Here is a 21444-nt window from a genome sequence, read left to right as displayed (position 1 = left end):
CTCCTGTGTAAATTCTGCCTAGGTCCAGAATCTCCATTCTCTCTCACCTCCCTTGCCATTTTCTGCTTGTCCTTCCCAGACGCACAAATTTACACAAACAACATGACTCTTCAGTTGTGCACCCTTTTACCTGTCTTCGATTTGGGTGGTGACATGACTGGGGTGAGGAATGGCATCGTTCCAGCCATTTGTTACCACAGAGGAGCTCAGCAGTTTATTTGGAATGAAAGGCAACCAGGCCCATAACAATTAAAAAATGAAAGGCTTCGGTAGATAAAACTGGTCTACCAACACATTCCTGATTTTCAAGATTCGTGTTTCCTCTTCGGAAAATACATGTTAAAGGAACCATAGTTCAATGCTTTATATGATCTAAGAAGCCTGTTCTGTTTCACTGGGTAAAATACTGTAGATAAGGTCTAGAATGGGAGGAGTTATTGGACTGAAGCTTCTAGAGGGAAGCAGTCATTGCAGGCCTTGTTCAGAACAGCCTCAGCACAGCAGCCTGACGGTGTTCCAGGCCGAGATTTATCCACAAAGCTGCCCGTGAATGTGTGTTCACTGAAACTCTTGGTTGCTTCTCCCAAAAGCTTGGTAGAAAATAGCATTTTTTTGAATAGAGAGAAATGCACTGGATTGAAGCACTAACTTTGTTTTCAGCATACAGCAACTGTATTATTTTTTTACTAAATAAGGTCCACTCTCCCAGTAAGTTAAGGGTGTGAGATTTGGTCCTGTCAATTTTATTTGTCCTTCTGTCAATTCATTTATTTATCTGTCCTTCTGACAATTTATTTATTTGTCCTTCTGTCAATTTTATTTGTCCTTCTGTCACGGCACAGGTCACACGTGGAGCAACGCCAGGCACCCCAGGAGCACCAGGCAGGCCCTTGGCTACCCGAGGCCGGCAGGATTAACTTGGAGGGTGAGCAGCAGCAGCCCCACAGCCACGCTCAGCAGCTGCCACCTCGAGGTGAGATCCCTCAAGAGCTGCCTGTGGCTGCCAGCGCTGCCCGGACGCCAACACACCCCTTGCTAACAGACCCCCGAAGCCCCCCAGCTGCAGGCACAAGGCGGCGGCGCTGCGGGCCGAGCTGCGGGGCCCAGCTCCGGCTGCGGGCCGGGGCCGGACCGGGCCGGGCCGGGCCAGGCCGAGCAGGCCCTCCCGCGGCCTTAGCAACCGTTGCTAGGGGCGGTCCGGCCGCTAAGCGGGCCCCCGCTCCACTTCCGGCGCACCCCGCCCGCCGTCCGCCCCCCCCCCACAGCCCTCGGGGACGGGTTCCGCGGCGGGGCGGGGGGCGCTGAGGCGGGGGGGGCGGGTTGCGGGCCTGGGGCGGCTCCGCCAGGTCAGGACCGGGGCTGCGGGGATGGGACCGGCACCGGCACCGGGCCCGGGGGCGGGGGGAGCCGAACCCTCCGCGGCAGGCACGGCTCGCCCCGCCTCGCCCCGCGGAGCCGCTCCCTGACGGCGGCGTCGTCGTCGTCGTCCCGCTGCAGGTGCGGCGATGAGGAGCTGGGGCGTGCTCGGGGGGCTGGCGGCCGCCCTGGCCGCCGGTGTCTACGTGCTGTGGGGGCCCATCGCCCAGAGGAAGAGGCGCCGGAGAGGTGCGGCCCCGCTGCCGGCGTCGGGAACGCGCTCGGTTCTGCTTTCGGCTTCCTCGTTCCTTGCTATGGCTGGGGAGACGGTTGTGGCCCTTCTCCTCGTGTTTAGAAACGTGACGCCTGAGGAAATCGGGGTTGAACTGTTGACTTCTGTTGCTGTCATAAAGTATTCCCTATATAATTTTATTTTTTTTTAAATTTAAGACTTATTATACGTATGTTTACATTGCTTTTGTGATAACCTCGTTACCGAACTGCTGCAGGTAAAGGCTTTGATTTTATTTTGTGCTTTGGGGTGCAAAATACCTTCTCGTTGACATCAGTACAAGGTAAGCGAAAGCCTCTCGCTAAGCGGAGTTGTACAGACATGCCCTGTGCTAGCCCTTGGCGAGGTTTTGGCACGGTGTGGTGATCCCGGCCTCCCCAGGCCCCGCCGAGGCACAGCGGCGACCCCGGGGCTCCCAGCGCTCTGTCTGTTGGGAACCAAGCGTTTACAGTTCTAAATTCCTGCTCGTACAGCAATTTGCTGAAACTTACTGTTGTTGATATAAAGCTATCCCTATCAGGAGAGAGAGTATTTTTCAAACAAAAATTTAGAAAGACTTTTGGAGTGGTGAAACTCTCGGAGACCACCACGTACGTAGCTCTAGTATGCTGTCATGCGTATGGGAGTCTTCTAATTTTCAGCAGGTGCAGGCACTGAATAGGTTGAAATAATTTAATTTTAATGTAATTTTAATACCTAGTGGAACACCTGCCGGTGAAAATAGTAAAGTTTTCCTAGGCTTCATGGTGTAAACTCTTACCTATGTATTTGTAGGGCTCGTACCTGGCCTCCTGAACTTAGGAAACACCTGTTTTATGAACTCTTTGCTGCAAGGCTTATCTTCCTGTCCGTCTTTCATCAAGTGGCTGGAGGAATTTACAGCACAATACAAGACAGAACAGAACCAATCCACCGAGCATCAATACTTGTCACTCACTTTGCTGCATCTCCTCAGAGGTACTTTCACCTTTTCATGTTGTGATAAGCTAAGAAAATACTTAGCATAGGTGCTCTTTGTAAGCTTTATTTCCTAAAGGAAGGAAGGTCAGGTGGTCTCTCATTCCTATCTTTTTTTTTTAAATTTCTACCTATTAACTTTGAACTCATTGACCAAATTCAATCGACTTTCACAGACAGGTAGAGATCTAAAAGGTATTTTTGTACCAAGCCCGAGTAATATAAGGCCCAACTGCATGTGTCCCCGAAGCTGTTTGGTTCCCTGGCCAACAGCTGAATGTTTCAGGTCTTGCTTGACTCGCCTGGCAATCAAGAAGCAGCGGCTAGTCAAGCATCCTGCACCCTGTTTGGAAGAAGCCATTTCCCAGCAGGTCGAACAGACTGAGGTAGAGGGCAGCAGGGGTGCTGAAAACATGGTTATGGAACCCATTGCCACAGGCATTTGTTGTTCACAGAATATTAATGCTGAAAACAATATAAAAATGGTTTTGGTATAAGTAGGAAAATACTATCGCAATTAGATGGGCACTCAAAAATCTATATACAAGAAAATTAATGTATTATAATACAATTTAAGCATTTTTTGCAAGCCTACTATTTTGTCAAAAATACAGACTATTAAATGAAATACGTTTTATGTTGGATAAAATTTATCTTTTCATACAGTGTTAATATTTATTCTCTCTGTATCAGTTAGTTGAGAAACCTTTTATTTTGCATATGTATTAGATGAGGAAAACAAATGCAGTCTGTTACACTGTCAGGTGAGAATGCTAATTAATACATTCTAGTTTGATTGTCATCATTTATATGTCTTAATCAAGACTAACTTTGTGGTAATCAGTTACGCCTAAGTACCATAAATCCCAAAATACAGAGATCTGTGTTCTAACCATTCTTTGCGGCACCTTCTAACATTTTAAAATGTAATGTCTTTAGCTTTATCCTGTCAAGAGGTAACGGAAGATGATGTCCTGGATGCCAGCTGCTTATTAGAAGTTTTAAGAATTTACAGGTGGCAGATCTCATCATTTGAAGAGCAGGTGATTACAAAATTCAAGCTAAACTGCCTGGTACACAGCTTAGATAAGGAATAAAAGAAAACTGAAGCTATAGTACTAATAACACTGGGTGTGAAATCTTTGCTGTAGCAAAGTTTACTTTAAATAGTGAAGGAGAACAGCCATGTGATTAATGAGTGGTGCTTTCAGTTTGCGTATATATTTGTCATGGAAACCCCATCTGCTTCAAAACTCATACTTAATTACACCAGATTTGGTAAAACGGAGCCAGTAATACTAAAACAGAAGGCATACAGCCCTAACTTTGCTGTATCTTAAGGGTCTATGCTAAAGTATCTATTCTATCTATGAGCTCTATTTCACTAACATTCCCAAATTCAGTCACATACAAGATTTCTAAGCCTTGTTCTCAGTATTTTCAGCCACTAAGTGAATCCAGCTGGCCCACGAACCGAATCAATTATCTCATTCACAAAATGTGGTTGTATCCTTCTTTTATGTTTCAGAGCCAAAACAAATAGCACAGATTTCAATGATGCTTTTATTGAAGCTCAGGGAAGCTGGCACTTGTACATCCATTTTTTTTCCTCCAAGGGTTTTAGTACCTTTTGAATTTATCCAGAGCAGACTATTGTTAATAATGTGTGCTGTTGTGAAGTTCAGCTTCATCTAAAACACTTTTTGCCAAAATTGCAGTGGATGTGCAAATGATTGCTGTTAAGGTGTAAGATGGGCTCTAAGCAGTAATTTTTCCTTTAATTGCCTAGTGCAATGATGTAGTCAGGTGAGCATCAGTACCCCAGGTGTATGTTTGGATTTCTTTTGGTTTTGCTTTCTCTAACTCTTACGTCTCTACTTAATAGGATGCTCATGAACTATTTCACGTACTTACCTCTTCGTTGGAAGATGAACGGGATCGTCAGCCACGTGTCACGCATCTGTTTGATGTGCATTCACTGGAGGTGACTCCTTTACTGATGTTATTTCATTGTCAGGAGAAGTTCCCATATCTCCTTGGCAGTCTGCCTAGATTCCTAAGCATGTCAAGTATAAGGTGTCTGTTTAGAAACTGAAGTCATTTTCATTACGTTTACAAAGCTCTTTACTGCTCTGATAGGAATGAATTAATAGGTCAGGCAAACGAATAAAAAAAAAGTTTGAAAGCAAATGTATTTGAGTTTATACCAATCCCACTTCCAGGTGGGTTTTTGCGTGCCTAAATCCACTGAATGTAGGGATTGAAGTGCTAGCGTGGAACAGCAGTCCACCTAACCAATTTTCCTTATCTGTAAGACATGACAGATGAAAGAGGTTTGAAAACTGCAGAATGGACGCTTATGGAGTAATACATTTGGAGGTGAAGTTGTAGCTTATCTTGCAATATTAGTGGTCAGCTTAATGCTGGTAGAAGATTTATATCTCTTTTTATCTAAAATGTATACAAAGAGTCTATCAGATCTGTTAGGCTTTTATTTCAGTGCTCTCAGGCAGAGAATTCCATGGGTTAATTGTTCCTTTTATTAGAAGTGTTCTTTTTTGCCACTTAGAAGTTTATTGTTGCGCCAGGTTTTTTGGTCTTTCTCAAATATGATGACACTGAAATTCATACAATTGTTATAACATATAAAAGGCATATCAGGCATGAAATAAGAACATATTTAATACTTAAGGTCTTCTGAGTTAATGAATCTTTTATCTTCCCCTGTAGCAGCCAGAAATAACCCAAAAGCAAATAAGCTGCAGAACAAGAGGTAGGTATTTTTTCCATCCTGAAATATAAATATTAATCCATAGCGTATTCACTTTGCTTATTAAGGGGATAAGATTAATTGATCTTTGTCTTTATTGGACTGAAGAACATCTCCCCTTCAGCTGTAAAATACCAGTAGATATTTGTCAGTGGGACAGAATGTGTTTTAGAGCAGTTACTTTTGTTGCTGTGGGTCAAGAAGGGGGAATTATAGTGATAAACGTTAATGTTTTGAAAATAAAAGTGCAATTTCAATTTTGTGTTTCAGGGTCTCTTCCTCCTGTGTCAAATCGCTGGAAGTCTCAGCATCCTTTTCATGGAAGGCTGACTAGCAACATGGTTTGCAAACACTGTGAACACCAGGTATAACAAAGTGTGTCTGGTATTATCTATACGTGAAAAAGGATGCCTGAGACTCAGAGTGCATTCTGAGGTGAAATCATCAGCCCTTGTTTCCAACGTAGCTGGTTTAAGCTCAAAGGTTTGCAGGACTGACAGCTTCAGCTGTTACTTTTCCAGGTACTTATGGTATTGCTGATGAACAAGAACATATCGCTAAACTTACTGAAGAAAATGCAGTGTGATTCACTTTCTGGGGATAACAGCTGTCTTATCAGACAATAAGTGTCTTACTACGTTTATTATCCGATATCAGAGTATCATACCCGAAAATCCACTCGCGTGGATTAGGACTAGCTATTCATTCAGCATGCAGTATTGAGACTGTACATGCAAAGGCAAATTAAGTTGCGGTCTAGTTTTCCAGAGTAAGGAGGTGAAGAAAATCTAGGTTAAAAAAAAATTACAGAAAATAAAACTCATTCATAGATCAAACTATGAGAGTACATTTAGTACTTCCACTCTTCAAAAATGTGCAAACGAATTTAAGTGAGCAGGGGCAGCTTCAGTAGAAACAGGCAGAGTAGCACCTTGTGCGCTGCACCGGGTATTTCCTAGCGCTGCAGTGGGGAACGTGGGTGTTCTTGACCCTATTCCACCAGATATACGTGGACAGCAGAAGGTATACATTTGTCTTGCGTGACAGTGTTGTGTGGTTGGTTGGTTTTGTGTTTTTTTTGGTCTGTTGTAGTCTTTTGCTCGCTGGATGTGAAATATTCTCTTGCAGAGTCCTGTGAGGTACGATACCTTTGACAGTCTCTCACTGAGTATTCCAGCAGCTGTGTGGGTATGTATCTGTTTCTGATGCGTGATCCAGCTGGTCTATCTACTGCCTTGTCATCATAGCTTTATCTTCACTGCTGTCTTTTTAAGGTGCTACAGCCTGCGTAAATGAGCAGCTAGAGTTTATTGTCTTTATAAATGATCCTGTTGTGCTACCACAGTACTTTACCACGAATGCGTTATGCCAAATTACCAGTTAGTACAACAAGCCTGACTTTGACACCAGTAGTTTTCTGTTTCTCCTGGTGAAGTGTTTGGTCTCTTCGTCGTAATTTGAACAGACCAGATCGTATCCTAAGGGCCGTGTGTTTTTGGCAGCTGCAGAAGGTGACCTTCAAGTGCTCTGTCTCTGCAGTGATAGCACGCTATTACCCAATACAGTCTTTTAGATCAAGTGATTTCAACTAGAAATTGTTTTTGTTTCCCTTGGGCTTGGTGAAGAAACTTTAAATGACAAAACACTGTAGATTTCTGGGGCAAAATGTGCAGGATCTTTGTACTGTAGCAGTTTGTTACCTAATGTCTGCTAGAGATTTATCTTTACAGGCAAGAAACAACTACTTTCACTCATGGAAACTGACTTCTATCTCCAGAATATGCTTCTGGATAGCTAGAGGATTCAGATTCTGATACATCTTGTGCTATTTGTATTTTATTTTATACCATCATTGAAGATAATGCCATTCACACTGGCAGTGTGTAGTACATCCTACAAGGAAGCACAGGAAGCAATGCCTAAACTCAATGAAATGCAGTATTTCTCCTGTGTAGAGGGACAAAGTGCAAAAGGTGACCCAAGAGGTGCTGGAACTTTGGAGGAAAAATAGCAACAGGCCCAGGAATTTGTGATTTTTAAAATGTCACAAAAGGAGGCACGCAGGGAGTCAGAGCTACTGTTTATATCTACTGGCTGCAATGTTTTCCATGTGGAATCCAGCGTAAGGAAGAATCCCCACAGTTAGTTGTATGATATGCTTTCTATACTCAGCCAGTTAGTCAGTTTTCTCCAGAAGAAAATCTGCAATTTTATGGTTCCTATGGCAGAGATTATGAAAATACTGTCACAGAATTAAATGGTACGCACCCTAAAACTACTGCAAATAATTTTTGGTGTTGGTGTTGTTCTAAGGGTCGTCCACTGACGCTGGATCACTGCCTCCATCATTTCATATCCTCTGAATCTGTGAAGGATGTTGTGTGTGACAACTGCACAAAAGTATGTAGTTTTAATTTATGTACCATTCTAGCTCAATTTCAAGCCTTCTGACTGAGAATTATGGCTTTGGTTTTCTACTCCTTGTTTCATGACTAAAGCCTCCAGCCTGCTTGGGATTTCTTACGATAAAAAGGGAGTTACTACCTCACTTTTTTTTTAAGCTTTATTTATTACTAGTATAACAATTTACAAATGCTTTATTTGGATCTAGATAATACTTGAGATATTTTTTTGTTCTGGTATTTTTAAACAGTACTTTACAGGTGACTGCGGTTTGATAATAGAGATCCAAAATGGTTTGTTTGAAAACTAACAGAAGAGGCAGAGAACTACACGTAAACCTGCAGACTGGGTTTGTTTTCTAAATGCTCATTTCTGCTTAATTTTGTGTTAGAACTGTGATCCATTAGGATAGACCAACAACTCTTGAAAATGTTCATGGAAAATTGTATATGCAATTAATGAACTGAGCATAGCTCTTGACAGAAAGTTACTTTTGTCTACAGTATTATGATGTGTAATTAGGTACAACAAGTAATCAAATGGCTATTTTTTCCCTTTGATTGCAGATTCAGGCAGAAGGGAGTCTGAATGGACAGAGCATAGAAAACCAGAGAACAACGTTTGTTAAGCAATTGAAGTTAGGGAAGGTGAGGCAAACTAACCCCCCAAATCTGTTTTTCAGTCTTATTAAACAGTATTTTCTTTCTTTCATCTGTTTGCTTCATGTCTACTTCTTGGTATTGCACTTTAACTTAAAAAAAAAAAGTTCACTTGTCAAATAGTTGTAGTCATTGAGGTCTTGCTTCAGCAAAGCATCAACTCTGTAGCTTAAAGAATGTGAATATTATTTTATTCAGCAAAGTGTTTAAACATGAGTTTGGCTTAATTGCAGTTCGTATGTCTTGTGTTAATTCTTTATTTTCTTGGTAAGTAAAGTGATTCATATATAAAATTTATTTGTATGATATTTTGCAAATGCACATTTCAAAGAATTTAAAATGTTCTAAATACTGATGGTTTAAACAACAGAATACGGTGCTAAACAGCAGGTACAATTTATATTAGAAGCTCTTGTTTCTTCTTACTTTGTGATTATATAATGCAGAGGACAACAGGGCACTGGTCTAATTAAGAGCCTTAGGTGCTGTTAATAATAATATGTACTTACTGACAAAGGTTAGCCCTGACATGACATCTGAGTGTCAGATATTAGTAACTACTCGACTTTTTTTCACCATGTACTTTTACTGTGCAAAGCTATTACTTATTGGGTGTTAGCAAATGTCTCACTGCAACAAATTCCAGTCCTCATTTCTACCTCACACATCAACAAGCTAAATGATATGTGCTTTTTAGGAACAAGAACATATCTTTATTGACTTATTTTTTCTTCTGCCATTTGGAGAAAATGATTAATCTGAGCTCTCCTACTGCCTAGTGAACAGTAATGGCATCAGTAGAAATCTCAAAATTTGTGAGTTTTTATCGTGATTCACAGATACTACTGCAATAAGTTTAATGCAGATAGAGTAACACATAAAGAAACAACAGTTCATTGATTTTTTTCCTTATCCGTTAGAGTTACCCATTCCATTAGTGTGCTTTTAACTTTTAAGAGCTGTTTCTCTTCATTTAAAATGTATTTTGGCTTTCCTTTTGTATGGAACTTGGCTGAAGCTCCCTCAGTGTTTATGTATCCATCTGCAAAGACTGAGCTGGTCAAACCAAGGCACACCCCTGAAACGTCATGAACACGTACAGTTCAATGAGTTCCTGATCATGGACATCTACAAGTATCACGTTCCTGTTCATAAATCAAGCCAGAGTGATCTGAATCAGAAAAACTCTGAAGAGACAAAGCCTGGAACAAAGGATGGGGTAGCAGTAAAACCTTCAGGTATTTATTTTGAAAGTAAAATAAGTCAGGTATTTCTCCATTTCAGTGATAAAACATCATCTGATGTGCAGAATGTCATTCTAAGAGCAGTATCTTTACTTAAACTGTGTAAAGAGGATGGGTAAAAATCCCTTTCCCAGCAAGTAATAAGATATCCTGTTCCGGGCTTACAGTTCAGTTTTAATTATTTAATTTGATTCTACTGGATATTAAAAAACATAGAAACAAACAAATGCCATATAGCGAAGGACTTACATGTTTTAGATCCAAAGGACTGATGAACGTTGTACTCGGAAGTCCTAGCGATTAGCTTGTTAGTGATCTCTTCTGAGGCTTCAGAACAGGCACAGAAAGAATGCTTTGAATGGTGACTTCTTAGAAAGCAACTGGAAAATCTAGCTGTAGTAAGTCTACGACTTAGGCAACTCGGGGTTGTTTTACTTATTTGGGATTTTGTACACGTGGCCATTTTCACGTGTCATATCCAAAGACGGTGGTAATTGTTTTTATATTATACTCCTCTCATTGCTTAGGGATTGCGCTAATGTAGCGAATCGAGCAAAATAGTTTCACAGTACTTCACAATACTTTTTAGATACAGTAGAAACAGAAGCAGTTATTAGCAATCTTAAGTTAAATTACTGAATGTCTCCTCTTTTTTGCAGATGCAGAACAGACACATGGTACTAAATCGCTCATTATGAATGGTGCCTGCTCCACTTCATTTTTAATGTCCTCGGGAGCTTTTTCGCTCACTGCATTCCCTGAGTGCAGGTAAGTGAGAAATGTGTATCCTGTTTGTATTTGTCTGTTCAAATTATGTATTTCTTTATTCTGTCTTTAGCAGAAGGCTGTGTAGTCATAGCATTTAACATCTGTCCTAGCTCCTGTGCAGAAATTTTTTGCTCTTCTCTTGGCCGATTTTTTGTGGTTGTCTTTGGCTCCATTTCTCTGCTCCTAGAAAACAGAGTATAGCATATTACAAGCAAAATTCAGTCTCCTTTCTATGATTCATGATGCAGCAGTCATTCTTCTGAATACCCATATTCTTATTCTTACCGTTTTTCTACTACCCCTTCCTTTTACTTCTTCCTCTTACTTTTTTATAATTATCGCAAGAAATTCTTAGAACTCTTACAAATTTTTCTTTACAATTATTTTTAACAAGCTCAATTTAAGTTGCAGCTGCAATGATTCTACTTTGTAAATCCAGTCTTGATGCTTCTGCTGATAATTGGTTTTCTTGGCCTTTGAGAAGATTCACTTGTTTTCATGTCTGCAACCAATGACAGTTAGTTCTATAATATTTCTTCTGTCTCCCATTGCTTATTATTTCCATGGGGAACACACTTCCTGCAGTCTCTGTAGGAAGAGGAGCCTGGAAGCGATTTGTGCCAAATATTTGTTCTGAAGACAGTTGTAGAGCAAGTCCTTGCAAGTACACCCATTGTCATCTGTGGATTACCTGACACAACTTTACCTCTTTTCAGTTAAAAACAACATCTTTCTAGAATAACTTTTCTGTTCAGTCAGTGCTGTAAGAACTAAACAGTGGCATGTTGGTACATCTGATGGAAAACATTGCTGAAAAATTCAATCAGTTACACTGTGCAAAACGTAGTAGCCCTCTGGTGCATTAAACTTTTGAAATGAATGGTTTGGTTTTCTCAGCAGAATAAGGCAGCACTGCAGTGAAGACTTAGTATACTGAGAAGTAATTGCAAAGCAGCATGTCTCTGACAGAGACATCTATTTGCTCCGAAAAGAAGTTGCAACTGAAGAGAAAACAAGAGAGAGCTTCTTTAGGTACATGTGTGATCCGCGAGGTCTGGTGACCCTTTCCTTTTTCTCATTTTTCCTTCAGTTCCCCTGTATACCTTTACCGTCTGATGGCAGTCGTAGTTCATCACGGAGACATGCATTCTGGACACTTTGTGACTTACCGCCGCTCTCCACCTTCTTCAAAGAACCCGCTGTCTGTCAGCAATCAGTGGTTATGGATTTCAGATGACACAGTTCGCAAAGCTAGTTTGCAGGAAGTCCTTTCTTCTAGTGCGTACTTGCTTTTCTATGAGCGTGTTCACTCGAAGGTACAGCACCAACGTTTGGAGCTGAGGGCTGAAGAATGATTGAGAGCTGAAGGAGGACAAAAACTGCCAAAATTCCTCCGAGATCCTCATTGCACCTCTTGTCTGTTATGCAAATAATCCACCACAGGCCCTTTAACTTTCCCCTCCCTCTATGGCAACGGCTGGCTCCTGTGGGAGTTGTTTTGTACCAAAATTATGCTACCCAAAGTTGGTCTGCTAATGCTGTGCAGTCCAAAACGTATTTGTATTACAGAAGCATTTATTCTGTTAGGTAGTAATTTTGTCAACATCACAGCTCTAAAACAGACACTTCAAACAGACTTCCCAGGGCCGTATTCCCTATTCTGACGTGTGAATTTTCAAAGGGAGATGCTTTTAATCCTGTACATTTCACTGCAGACGTTTCTGAACGAGGGAGCCCCAGAAGCAGCTGATGGGAAGCTACCGTTAGCAAAGGCAATGACTTGAGAAACAAAGTGCCTTGAGCTTATTTGAATAGTTAGGTTACCGTTGTCTGAGTCCACTGCATGTCAGTTGTGTTCTGATAAATGTCTCAAGATGATGGGATGAATTACGAACAAACAAGATTTCTTCTGATATCACAGCTAATGAATAAAACAAGGCATCTCTACGTAATAGGCACAATCCAAAAATCTATTTCCCTCTTCACCGTTTTCCTAAGATTTCAGTTCTTTATACATCACAAAAATACTTTTACTGATTCAAACTGCAGTTTCCTTTTTCCAGGAGAAAAGATCAAATTCTTTTATCAATGAAGAGCTGACGCCCTGATTTGTTGCCCTGTATCTTTGCTCTATAGGTGAAATTAAGAGACGGAAGCTTTTGTTAGCGATCAGTATTGTAATTCCCTTGGTCACTATGAAACTGTGAATACTGTTGCTTGTAGTATGGACTACAACTTTTAATGCCGTTACTTCAAGGCTACTGTAATTGGTGTTCTAGATGCGCCCTTCCTATTTTAATGTTGCAAACCGTCATTTTCCATCAACCCTTCACATGTACGTTGTCAGGCTTGCAGCTGAGCATTAGGGCTTATTCTGGTTGTGACTGTGAGCTAAGGTATATAACAGCCCAAGCATCCTCGTTAGAGTATCTGCAAATGAATCAGGACTGATGGACGCTTGTCTGGTAAAGTAGTCTGGAAAGACTGTCACTGCGTTAGATATGCAGCTCTCCACACATAGAGAGACCTGCAAAGTACATGGAAGTTGTACTTTGCTGCTCTAGATTGATGTGTTTAAAAAAAATAATCCCAAACAAAGCAGGAAAGGAGAAGCAAAAACTACTTTTGACTTTTTAAATGATCGGGAATAAAGTATGTAGACTGTTTTTAGCTCTCTTTTGTCCTTGTAGCTTGGAAGAAAAAGACTAATTTCTCAGACTAGATGTTTCAGTGTATAGCAGCAACTACGTTTTCGAATGGTAACAACTGCCTTAGTAGTTTTTTAAGGCAACTTTCTACTTCCTATATTGATATCACTACGTGAAGCTCACAGGCGTTCAAGTTCCTTAATGGGAAGCTCAAAACCAGCTAAAATAGGAGTGGTAATAGATGTACATGAAAAAAGACTTATTACAGTCACATTGTTCCAGAGTATGGATCACAACTCCTTCTCCAGGTAACGTTCATAGTATGTAAAACGCTCTAAGTCTACAAACCTACTAATTAGAAGAAGCCTCCCTGTCTAGGCTAGGGCACCAGCAGTAGCGTGGTTTTAACTTTTCTTTTTTAAGGAAAAAAAATAAAAAAAAAAGGATGCAAAATGCCAAAAATGTCCTGAATTAAGATCTAACAGGCTTGGGGAAGCTAAGAGGGGAGAGACTCCTCCGTTCTGGGCAGCACGGGTGGGCGGTAGGAATTCTGTAAAGCAGTGCTGGGGGTCACCCAAGAGAAAACATCCTGCAAAGCAGCTAGCTCCAGCAGGTCTACAGTTTGTACCTCAAACATTTCCACTGCCAGTAGCGTATATTCTGCAATACCTGTTCTCAGTAGGGTCTGTTTAGGGCTTTTAAACTCTGAATGTTAAGTTCACTCGAACAGGTCATTTTGTTTAGAAAGCAGCAATGCTGGAGGTGAGTCAGAACATGCGCACACAATGGACTAACAGTCTTAAACTCATCAGCGTGACATAAGTAACAGTGACATAACGGTGACATAAAGCCACACAGTACTACAAACTTGCACCTTTAATGGTTGCTTTTTTTTCTTTTTTTTTTCAAAGAGCTGCTTTCTAGCAGGGACTAGTTTGAGTATGGAGGCATAGTTGCCGCGTGACATAATAAACTGCTCGCTGTCACTCAGCTGCAGGCTTACTCTGAAAGCTTCCTTGAGGGCTACAGAGATGAGGGTTGAATAGTCAGCATTTGTTCTGGTTTTCACTGTTGGGAAGGAGTAGGCAGCCTTGGCTTAGTGCTCTGAGGAAGGTGTGGCAAGTGTCGGCGCCTCAGTCCTGGTCCTGTGCTGTGCTGGATACTCTCAGCCTACTGGGAGCATCAAAGACCTTTGCAGATCTTTGCCACCCGGCCTCCACCTTTTGAAGTCACTGGGCTCTGTGCAGGCACGTGAGGATCATCCAATATTGTTCCTTGTTACTCACAAGCTTTCGTGGTGGAAAAGGTGTTAAGGAAATGTAGGTTACAAAACATCGGATAAGGCCCCCCGGGTGACATCTCTGCGTTTGGATTCTTGTTTTATTTTGTGTATTATTTAAAAATGTACGATATTAGAGTCAAACCACTGCGCTGCTGTTTGAAGTTGCGTTTTCACTTCAGGGTATTTTTGTAACTGTACAGTAGCAATAAACGAACAAACTTAACAGAAGAAGTAGCTGTCCGCATGTGGTAATTTCTTGAAACAAAGACCAAGCTCTAAGCTAGGCCACATACGGTGTATCTGACAGAAGCAGCACTTCACATTCTCTGGGTAAAATGCATTCCCACAGCTTTCCACGCTAAATATCCCACTTCTGGTAGTGGCAGAGGGTGGGGATTATCCATTCCAAACTGTGTTAATTCCATAGCCCTGCCAGACCTGCTGCAGCCCAGCGCTACTCACACATTTACAGCCTGGTTACACAGGGACCAGTTCCCATTCTGGCTCAGGACCTCGGGCATCCTCCTGTCCTGTCCCACCACGCTGCTGACCAAAAGAACCCGGTCTTCCGTGCAAGCAGACGAGGTAAAGCAACGGAGGAATAGCTGCAGACTGGTCATAGTGACTGTACAGCATATTGCACTCACTGTGTTTGTATCTTAGCAATCCTCCTTTCACGTTGGTCTCATTTGTATTTTATTTTTAAAAACAAGCAACGTGTAACTCATTGACAGAACATATTAGAAAGTGTCAGGCAATGAATGCTGTCAGCTTACAGGCTCACTCGGAATGATCACACCTTGCACTTTATAGAATTTACAAACTTTTCACTGCTATCTCAACGATACAGAGTATTTTGATCTTTCTGAGCAAGCGGCCAGATTAAGATCAGATGAGAACAAACTTCCTCCCGACCAAAACAAGGGTATTACTCATTAAAAATACGTGTGTCAGCAGGACTACAGCAACAGCATACTGACAAAGCATTCTTGGCACTGCAGATCAATAGTTGCACTATTTATTAGCAAATTACCAGGTATACTATCAACTTTTCTGGTTTAATGCTTTGGATTGTCAAAGACTGTTTGAGGCACAAACTGGCAGCCATACTGGGGAAGAAAACCTTCATTTTCAGAGTCTAAAGACCGGGTGCTTGATCGCCGAGTATCTCACTTCTTGTCTATAGCTATCACTTTCCGAAACGTCAGGTTGATCCTCGGACTGAGCACCCTCTTGCGGACGGGCAGGCTGTGATACCAGTACACGTTGGTGGGGTACTTCATCATAAGCAGGCTGCCGTGGGCTAGCTGCAGCGTGACGGGCTTGATGCGGCGCGTTGCGTTTTTCCCTCGGGAATCACAGTGCCTAAAAACAAAGTCCCTGCAGGCTCCGAAGGACACAGACGCGATGGGGCTGCGTGGGACCAGTTCTCTCTCGTCATCTCGGTGTTCGCCTATGTGGTCCAGACCGTCTTTGTATCTGTAAGCGGAATAATTAGTTCTCCCAGTTCCATAAAATGAACGTCAAACAATTTTTCAGTGATCTATTGACACTCAAGCAAGCAATTTTTCATCTGAACGACAAGCTGCTCGATGCAGTCGGACATCTGACGTACCTGTTAATGAGGACAAAATTAAAGTTGTGTCCCGTGACCGAGGCAACGCGGTCCCTGATGTGTTCGAGAACTGGGATCCAGGGCTCGGGAGAAAAGGTGACCCCCGAGTACGTGTACGTCAGCTCGGGGTCTCCGTAGACTGCCTGCCTCCTGGGAATGCTGTGCCATTTGCCGAAGACGTGCAGCTTGGTCTGGTCGTCTGCTCAAACGAGAGGCAAAGGGGTCGGGGTTAGCTCCGCGGCCCGGTTACCGGGGGATGCCACCGCCCCGGGATGTCCCCCCCAGGGGATGTCAGCCCCCCGAGTTCCCGGGTCCCGCAGGCAGCAGCTGACAGCCGCCCACCTCTGTTTCTCCCCCCCCCGGTGCCGCCGCCGTTCCCTCCCCGCTCGGCGGCGGCGGCTCCCGGGCGCTCACCCGGCCGGTACCGCACGTCCCGCTCCAGCCGCCGCAGGACGCCGTCCGCCTCGGCGGGGCCGAACAGCAGCCGGTACTCGCAGCTCAGGCCCTGCCCGCGGATCTGGCGGCAGGGGGGGGGGCGGCGGCACGGGCACGGGCACGGCCCCCCCGTCCTCCCCCTCCGCCTCCTCCGGCCGCGGCCTCTTCCCGCACCTCCCCGCCATCAGCCCCCGGTGCCGCGAGCCGCGGATGCGCGCGCGGAGCCCCGCCCCCCGCCCCGCCCCGCCCCTCGCCCCGCCCCCTCGTCCGGTTTTGGCGCCAATTCGCCTCCCCAGCCCACGCGGGTCCCGCCGCCGCCGCCGCAGCCATGATCGGGCAGCGCACGCTGCTCTCCTTCTTCGGCCCCGCGCCCGCCAGGAAGCGCAGCCGCTCCCCGGAGCCGGGCGGCGATGCCGAGGTGATGGGGAGAGGGATGCGGGGAGCGGCTGCTGGGGGGAGCGGGGACCTGGGGGTGCACGGGGCGCTGGGGGGCGCCGGTGTCCCGGGGGGGATGCGGGGCTCCGGTCCCGTCCCAACGCCGCGGCGCTGCCCCGCCAAAGGAGCCCGCGCTCCGCCGGCGCCCCATGGGCTCGGGGGGCATCCTCAGGGCACGGTTGCTAGGTAGACTGGCCCCGCGCCGCTGCGGCTGGCCAATAGGGAGGAGCGGACCGTCTGCCCGCGGCCAATAGGAAATTCAGAGCGCGCGGGGGGCGGGGCTCGGCGCTGTTTTGCCGCGAAAAAGCCGCGTGGGGCGCGGGCACCGCGGGACCGCCCTGAGCGGGGCGGAGCGGGGCGCGGAACGGCTCGGAATGGCGTCCGGGCCGCTCCGGGTGCTCGGCCAGAGGCTGGGCCCGCTCTGCAGCCGCCTGCTCGTTCGCCGTTTCCAGGCCGGTGGTGCCGCCGCCGCCAAGAAGGCGAAGGCTGCGGGGAGCGAGGCGGGCGGGGCCTCGCCGCTGAGCCCGGAGCAGCAGGAGCGGATCCGCAGGAACAAGGAGGCGGCGCTGCAGCGGCTGGCAGAGCGCAACGTGCCGCCGGGCTTCGGGGAGAGCTGGCGGCGGCAGCTGGCCAAGGAGTTCTCCAAGCCCTACTTCCTGGAGGTGAGCGCCGGGCCGGGGTGGGGGGGGTCCCGGTCCCGGTCCCTGCTGATCCGCCCGCTCTGCCCGCAGCTGATGGCCTTCGTGGCGGAGGAGAGGAAGCGGCACACCGTGTACCCGCCCCCGGAGCAGGTCTTCACCTGGACGCAGATGTGCGACATCAGGGATGTGAGTGCGGCTGGGGGGGTGCCAGTCTCTGGGGGGGGTATGGGCACGGACACGGGCACGGCTGTGGGGTCCTGCGGGCTGCCCTGGCATGGGTGCTGCTGGCTCACAGCACCTGCGGGTCCCGCTCGGTTGATCTCCTCCCACACCCAAGTTCAGTTTTGATGTTTTATTACCAGCCGTGGGCTTTCCCTTAAAAATTCAGTGGGGCTCTTGACCTTATTTTTAGTGTTACCGGCATATAACATAGTGCCTGTTTTTGCATCTCGTACAACTTGCTTTTTTCCACTATGTTAATGAGCTGTAATTAAAAAATATGTGTGACTGGCTTAGGTAATCCCCTTGGCAATAAGCTGTGTTTGTAATCGTGGATATCACTGTGAATGAGTCGTAAAATTCAAATCTAAGGAAACCTCCTTGGAAAATACCCTCGTAGTGTTGTGGATTTTTGAAAGCTTTGGTTGTTTGTACTCAAAGTACTTCCATAACCTTGGCAGAAAAACCGCGGTGAGTTTAGACTTAGGTAGGAGCTGTGTTCCTTAACTTGTGTGTAGTGAGGTATGTCGGTTCTTTGGGTTTTTGTCTGCCTGATTTAGGATAGAGCTTGCTTGTAAGCTTTTTTTTCCTCTTTTGGCAATAATGCTGATTGCAACTCAGTAATAATAAAGTTCTGCTTTCAGGTGAAGGTTGTAGTCTTGGGACAAGATCCCTATCATGGACCTAATCAAGCTCATGGGCTCTGTTTCAGTGTCCAGAAGCCCGTTCCACCTCCACCCAGGTATGGCAGTACTCAATTTGCAAAAGTACTGTTATTTACAAACTATTTATTCTGTTACGCATGGCTGCAAGTCAGATCATTGACAGGGGATATGTCACAGCTGCTGAAACTTGAGTTGTGCATTGCCTAGAGGAAAGATCATTTTGAAGATGTGCATAATTCTCTGGAGGTAGCATTCTGAAGAGCATGCTTAGACTTAAATTTACACTTGTGGTGCTGAGGCCTTCTCCTAAAGCATCTAGCCAGGCACACAAAGAGGCCTTGTTGCCCAGCTGCTACAAACGGCTGCGTTATCTTAAATGATTAAATTAAAATCAATAATCTCATTGTTTAGTGTAAGAGCAGTAAGCGGCGCTGTCTGCTCTTATCTTTAAGCGTGCACTTCTAAGAGCACAGGTGTGTCTTAGTTGTTGGCAGTGAATTTATGACACTTGGATGCTGCTGGAAGTGCTTGCAAGGTTAGGACTTGCTTGATAACTGGTAGGAAAGGCAAAGCTCTAATTTTCCCAGGAGGAGTAATAGTAACTTAAGTAGAAATTGAATAAAGATTCTGAGATACCTTATCATATAAGTTTTGTTGAATATCTAAATACCAGATCATTAGTTTGCTTCAGAAGCATAATTTTAAGTCTCATTTTTCCTTCCCTTCCTGCCCCCAGCTTAGAAAATATTTACAAGGAACTGTCTACTGATATTGAAGACTTCACTCACCCCGGTCATGGAGATCTAACAGGGTGGGCCAAGCAAGGTAAGTTAACTGAGATCCTAGGAACGCCTCCAGTTACTCACCATTTCTCAGGGGAAGCAGGAAAAGGCAGTTAACGTGGCTTTGTTTGTGTGCTAGGCGTGCTCCTGCTCAACGCTGTCCTCACGGTGCGAGCTCACCAGGCCACCTCCCACAAGGAGAAGGGCTGGGAGCAGTTCACAGATGTGGTGGTGTCCTGGCTGAACAAGAACTTGGATGGCGTTGTCTTCATGCTCTGGGGAGCCTACGCGCAGAAGAAAGGCAGCTCTATTGACAGGGTACAGATTATTTCTCTTTTCAGACTCACTTTTTTTTTTGTCAGTTGAATGGTGGACACTAGAGGGCAGTTTCCTTACAGAGTTGAGTTTTTCCTCCCTGCTTGAACTCTGCTGTCAAACTTATCTTTTTGTTCTAGCTTGGTCTTTGCCAGAATTAGGCAACAAAAGTGGAGCAAGCGTAACCTCTTGCTCTCAGAAGAGCATCCAGTTGATGACCCAGACAGTATTTCTAGGAAGGGTCTTGTGAATAAGGGTAAAATTTGTTAGGATTACAGCAACTGAAAAAGGGCTGGGTGTTGTTGTTTCTGTGCACAGCCCCTCCTGCCTCTGCTCAGTGGAACAAAAGTCTTTGCCTTCATGGCTGGGTTTTTGGGCCTTCCTTTCTCAGGAGAGACCGAGGAAATGTGGAGAGGAAATCACATCTGCTTGCAAGGAAGTGGAGCAGCCAGCCTCGTCCAGGGAGATAAAACCATGCAGATCTAACGAGTTTTTTTTTCTCCTTTTACCTTTCGCAGAAGCGCCACCACGTCCTGCAGACGGTTCATCCTTCGCCTCTCTCTGTGAACAGGGGATTTTTTGGCTGTCGGCATTTCTCTAAGACAAACGAATTGCTGAAGAAATCCGGCAAGAAGCCCATTGACTGGAGAGCGCTCTGAGCTGCGAGCATGAGCTGTGGGGTCTGGTGGTCAGAAACAGCCCCTGTTTCAAGGGTTGTCTCGTTTCTGCAGAACTTCTGCTGACCTGAGATTGTTCTCCTGATGTTGTTCAAGGAACAAAAGACCTAACTCTCGGATTTTCTTTTGTTTTAAGAGCAAATTTGAATGTTATGTGGACTGTTTTGACTACTTTTTGAACAGATTTCAGCCTGGTTTGAAGCAAAGGAAAACAGTTCCATGTTAATTTGTGTTTGTTGTGATGGGAAAATGTTTGCTTGTGAAGGGATGTGAATTGTTACAGGTTAAGCTGTTCAGCTTTTGTAAATAACGCCTTGCCTTACCTCTTCCTCCTTAGCATTTTGCTATGCAAATCTGGGTTTCTTTTTTGGGGGAGTGAAACTAGAGCCACTCTGATTCCCCTTGTGGGAGAAGACTTTTTTTTCGCGCCCCCTTTTTGCTACAGATGCAAGATTTATTAGAAACACAAGTTCTTGGGACTGTTAATACACTGTCATATGCTTTACTCGCTGTGTCTGTTCTCAAGGTTTCAGGGCTAACCTGCCCAGCAGCCAAGGGCAGCCTGTGACCAACACTCCGGTCATGTTCTGAGCTTTTTGTTCCCAAAGGAAACGTGCCCTTTAAAGGGGGACCTAAGGGTTTTTTTTAGACTGTGTGCTGTGTTAATCACTTGGTTGACAGGTAAGCTGTGATGACGATGAACCCTGGGGTGATCCTGTATGGCGTATACCACTGGAGCTGGATCGCTGGATGTTCTGTAAAATCAGAACATAAGATATGAAAGCGGTCTCACAAAAAAAAAGCTCCTGTGCTGAGTGGGGATTTTCCTGCAGATCTCTCTGACAAATAACTGCTGATTCCAACAGAAGTTTTGTCCATCGAGGTTTGCCAGTTGATGGGCTGAAGGTTTCAGATCAGATCTTTTAAGATTGTAACACAGAGATAGTTTTGTGCTTTGCCTTCATAGAAGTAAAAGGAGGGTTCTAGCCACTGTAGAAAATAACTCATCATCACTCCAGGCAGAAGATGAGGACTTGTTGCTTCTGGGTTTCCAGTCCAGCTTTGACTTCATACTTTCTTTTAATGAAAGTGCCTTGTTCTGTACTCAAGTTTTTATAGAATACCCTTGTAAACCTTTCTGTTGTATTTACTCTGAAAGGTAACACTAGTCAAGTTTTCAAATGTGTTGAGGTTTGTTTGTTTTTCCAGATTTGTTTTTTTTAAATAAAAACTTCTCCGTTTATGTTGTGCTGTGATCTGATATGGTTAGAAAGGAGCTGT

The 21444-nt window shown here is 44.7% G+C and overlaps 3 protein-coding genes across 5 annotated transcripts; 2 read left to right on the top strand and 1 right to left on the bottom strand.

The window, feature by feature from the left end:
- Positions 1-535: 535 nt before the first annotated feature.
- USP30 (ubiquitin specific peptidase 30) lies at positions 536-14610 on the top strand. Of its 3 annotated transcripts, none has more exons than XM_066979189.1 (13): positions 536-552; positions 843-973; positions 2423-2605; positions 3545-3648; positions 4491-4589; positions 5336-5378; positions 5646-5740; positions 6504-6563; positions 7689-7775; positions 8345-8425; positions 9456-9675; positions 10341-10449; positions 11540-14610. In XM_066979189.1, coding segments are annotated over exons 1-13 (1479 nt in total). In that variant the 5' UTR covers positions 536-550; the 3' UTR covers positions 11805-14610. The 3 variants fall into 3 exon arrangements, with proteins under 3 accessions (XP_066835290.1, XP_047929818.2, XP_047929817.2); XM_048073861.2 differs by lacking the exons at positions 536-552; positions 843-973 and adding exons at positions 1328-1346; positions 1498-1605; XM_048073860.2 differs by lacking the exons at positions 536-552; positions 843-973 and adding an exon at positions 1498-1605 and having other exon boundaries at positions 5339-5378.
- A 448-nt stretch (positions 14611-15058) lies between these two features.
- On the bottom strand, positions 15059-16604 carry ALKBH2 (alkB homolog 2, alpha-ketoglutarate dependent dioxygenase; the record flags this gene model as incomplete). Its single annotated transcript, XM_048073659.2, has 3 exons — positions 15059-15858; positions 15995-16193; positions 16409-16604. Coding segments are annotated over 3 exons (705 nt in total), but the record flags the coding sequence as incomplete, so codon positions are not given.
- Positions 16605-16688: 84 nt separating this feature from the next.
- UNG (uracil DNA glycosylase) lies at positions 16689-21406 on the top strand. The gene is made up of 7 exons (XM_066979193.1): positions 16689-16847; positions 17317-17526; positions 17596-17691; positions 18369-18466; positions 19126-19214; positions 19311-19489; positions 20005-21406. Exons 1-7 carry the CDS (start codon positions 16758-16760, stop codon positions 20143-20145), a joined length of 903 nt encoding a protein of 300 aa, XP_066835294.1. The 5' UTR covers positions 16689-16757; the 3' UTR covers positions 20146-21406.
- The last annotated feature ends 38 nt before the right edge of the window (positions 21407-21444 follow it).

Source organism: Anser cygnoides, chromosome 17 (assembly GCF_040182565.1).
Source record: "Anser cygnoides isolate HZ-2024a breed goose chromosome 17, Taihu_goose_T2T_genome, whole genome shotgun sequence".
Classification (NCBI taxonomy): Eukaryota; Metazoa; Chordata; class Aves; order Anseriformes; family Anatidae; genus Anser; species Anser cygnoides.
This window is presented reverse-complemented; position numbering and strand designations above follow the sequence as displayed.

Coding starts and splice junctions, on each gene's coding strand:
- USP30 (XM_066979189.1), top strand. Junction 4,590..5,335: donor TTGATGTGCATTCACTGGAG/GTGACTCCTTTA, acceptor CTTCCCCTGTAG/CAGCCAGAAATAACCCAAAA. Junction 7,776..8,344: donor TGTGTGACAACTGCACAAAA/GTATGTAGTTTT, acceptor CTTTGATTGCAG/ATTCAGGCAGAAGGGAGTCT.
- UNG (XM_066979193.1), top strand. CDS start 16,758: ATGATCGGGCAGCGCACGCTGCTCTCCTTCTTCGGCCCCGCGCCCGCC. Junction 16,848..17,316: donor AGCCGGGCGGCGATGCCGAG/GTGATGGGGAGA, acceptor CGCCGTTTCCAG/GCCGGTGGTGCCGCCGCCGC. Junction 17,692..18,368: donor AGATGTGCGACATCAGGGAT/GTGAGTGCGGCT, acceptor TTCTGCTTTCAG/GTGAAGGTTGTAGTCTTGGG.